Source organism: Octopus sinensis, linkage group LG30, assembly GCF_006345805.1.
Source record: "Octopus sinensis linkage group LG30, ASM634580v1, whole genome shotgun sequence".
NCBI classification, from domain to species: domain Eukaryota; kingdom Metazoa; phylum Mollusca; class Cephalopoda; order Octopoda; family Octopodidae; genus Octopus; species Octopus sinensis.
The window spans coordinates 6,497,228-6,499,727 of NC_043026.1; the positions used below are offsets into that span (position 1 = coordinate 6,497,228).

A 2,500-nucleotide genomic window follows, 5' to 3' on the forward strand; every position below is an offset into this window, starting at 1 on the left:
GTTATCTTTTCGTGGAAGAAGATTTATGTTCCTATAACATGGAAGATAAGAAAGTTCATTTTCAGCACTTGATATTTTGGGAACCAGACAAAAATTGCTGCAGCTTGGCTGGGATGTGTTACCTCCACCCTCCATATTCACCAGATATTGCCCCTTTGAAAACCCAGCAATTAACAGTCATTTTTTTTTTTGGAAGCACTCCGTCGATTACGACGACGAGGGTTCCGGTTGATCCGATCAATGGAACAGCCTGCTCGTGAAATTAACATGTAAGTGGCTGAGCACTCCACAGACACGTGTACCCTTAACGTAGTTCTCGGGGATATGCAGCGTGACACAGAGAGTGACAAGGCCGGCCCTTTGAAATACAGGTACAACAGAAACAGGAAGTAAGAGTGAGAGAAAGTTGTGGTGAAAGAGTACAGCAGGGATCACCACCATCCCCTGCCGGAGCCTCGTGGAGCTTTTTAGGTGTTTTTGCTCAATAAACACTCACAACGCCCGGTCTGGGAATCGAAACCGCGATCCTACGACCGTGAGTCCACTGCCCTAACCACTGGGCCATTGCGCCTCCACTTAACAGTCATTACCACTACATTGAAGCAATTGTTGTATTTCATAATTAAAGTCTGTTTATTCCGTTTTGTATAAATTTATGTGTAAATAATGTAGGTTTTAAGAATACTTAAAGCAGATACATTGTTGAAAGCCTAAAAAACTGTGGTGTTAGTCTTGAGACAGAATCTCTTATAGATGTATAGTGTTAAAAACACAGAAATATATCACTAACGGACAAAAATATCTGGCAACAGTGGTGGGGTTGCTAAATATGTATTTCTGCCTTTCTTCATCAGTAACAGGCATCCACTGGCAACCACATGTTAAGACAAAATCTAAGGTAACACTAATACTGTTTCTGTCACTCATAAATTTTTACTCAGCTAATTGCAACATAAGTGATTTTTTCAATCACTGTTTTTCCTATATCAGTAACAATGGATTTTGTCTTAGCATGCAGTTACCATGGATATTTGCAACTGACGATGCTCAATGATGCAGAAATACATATTAAAAAAGGCCACTACAACTGCTGGACAATTTTCATCTGTTAATAATATATTTCTGTGTTTTTTTTTAACACTGTAAGTCATGAGATGTTATCTCAAGATGAGTACCACAATTTATCAGGCTTTCAACAACATATCTGTTTTAAGTATGATACACAGCCAGCTGTTTTGGACTAATATTGGTTCTGTCACCCATACCGAATTTTATATTCTTTGCAAAACTCTTTCATTTTCGCTACCCAAGAATCAATCTCTCCACATACCAGCCCACCCATTAACGTACCCAATTTTTCTTCCAGAACAACATCCTTATCCAGGCGAGCCGTCTGAAACACGAGACAGAAGATTTACAACATCGGGTTGATAACGCAAAGATGAAGCTGACAGCTGAGCTAAAGGTAAAAATATTCTTTTTGCTTCCAGTTTGTTTTCTATCTTTTCAAGGCTAATGAAGGTACAAGAGGCGCTTTGTGTCCAGCTCCATGATGACTTCGGGTTTATGTTCATACCACTATTTTGCTCTGTCAAGTCCATCATCATCACCATCATCGTTTAACGTCCGTTCTCCGTGCTAGCATGGGTTGGACGGTTCAACCGGGGATCTGGGAAGCCAGAAGGCTGCACCAGGCTGATCTGGCAGTGTTTCTACAGCTGGATGTTCTTCCTAACGCCAACCACTCTGTGAGTGTAGTGGGTGCTTTATACGTGCCACCGGCACAGGTGCCAGGCGAGGCTGGCAACGGCCACGATCGGATTGGAGCTTTTTACGTGCCACTGGCACGGAAGCCAGTCGAGGCGGCGCTGGCATTGGCCACGTTTGGATGGTGCTTTTTACGTGCCACCGGCACGGAAGCCAGTCGAGGCGGCACTGGCATCGGCCACGATTCGGATGGTGCTATTTACGTGCCACCTGCACAGGTGCCAGGCGAGGCTGGCAACGGCCACGATCAGATTGGTGCATTTTACGTGTCACCGGCACGGAAGCCAGTCGAGGCGGCACTGGCATCGGCCACGATTCGGATGATGCTTTTTACGTGCCACCAGCATGGAAGCCAGTCAAGGCAGTGCTGGCATCGTCCACGATTTAAAGGTTATCTGTCAGAAGTGGGATAGATAACCTTTAAATCGTGGCCAATGCCAGCACCACCTTGATACTTGTTGCAAAGTGTCCAATGGACAAGCCTGGCTATATTGTCATGACATCTCTTATATTCTTTCCAGATTAGTGGCACACATTGACTGCTAGTATGCGATATACAGTTTCACCATTTCGTCCACAAATTCTGCACTTATCACTTTCAGATGTGTTGTCTGTTCTGTATTTGTTATTCATTTGAAAGGGGCTAAAGACAATCACTTTCCTCTTTGACCAAGCCCTCATCAACTTTTTTCAAATTTCACTTGAAAAGGAAGTCGAGGGTGAAGAGGGAAGT

General features: G+C 43.8%; 1 protein-coding gene across 1 annotated transcript in view; it reads left to right on the top strand.

Moving 5' to 3' along the window:
• LOC115226752 (spermatogenesis-associated protein 1-like) overlaps positions 1–2,500 on the top strand; it is a 25,098-nt gene that overhangs the window by 21,138 nt on the left and 1,460 nt on the right. Inside the window, exon 11 of the mRNA XM_036515331.1 lies at positions 1,367–1,465. Coding sequence (XP_036371224.1) covers positions 1,367–1,465 — 99 coding nt within the window. The remainder of the gene's footprint in view (positions 1–1,366; positions 1,466–2,500) is intronic.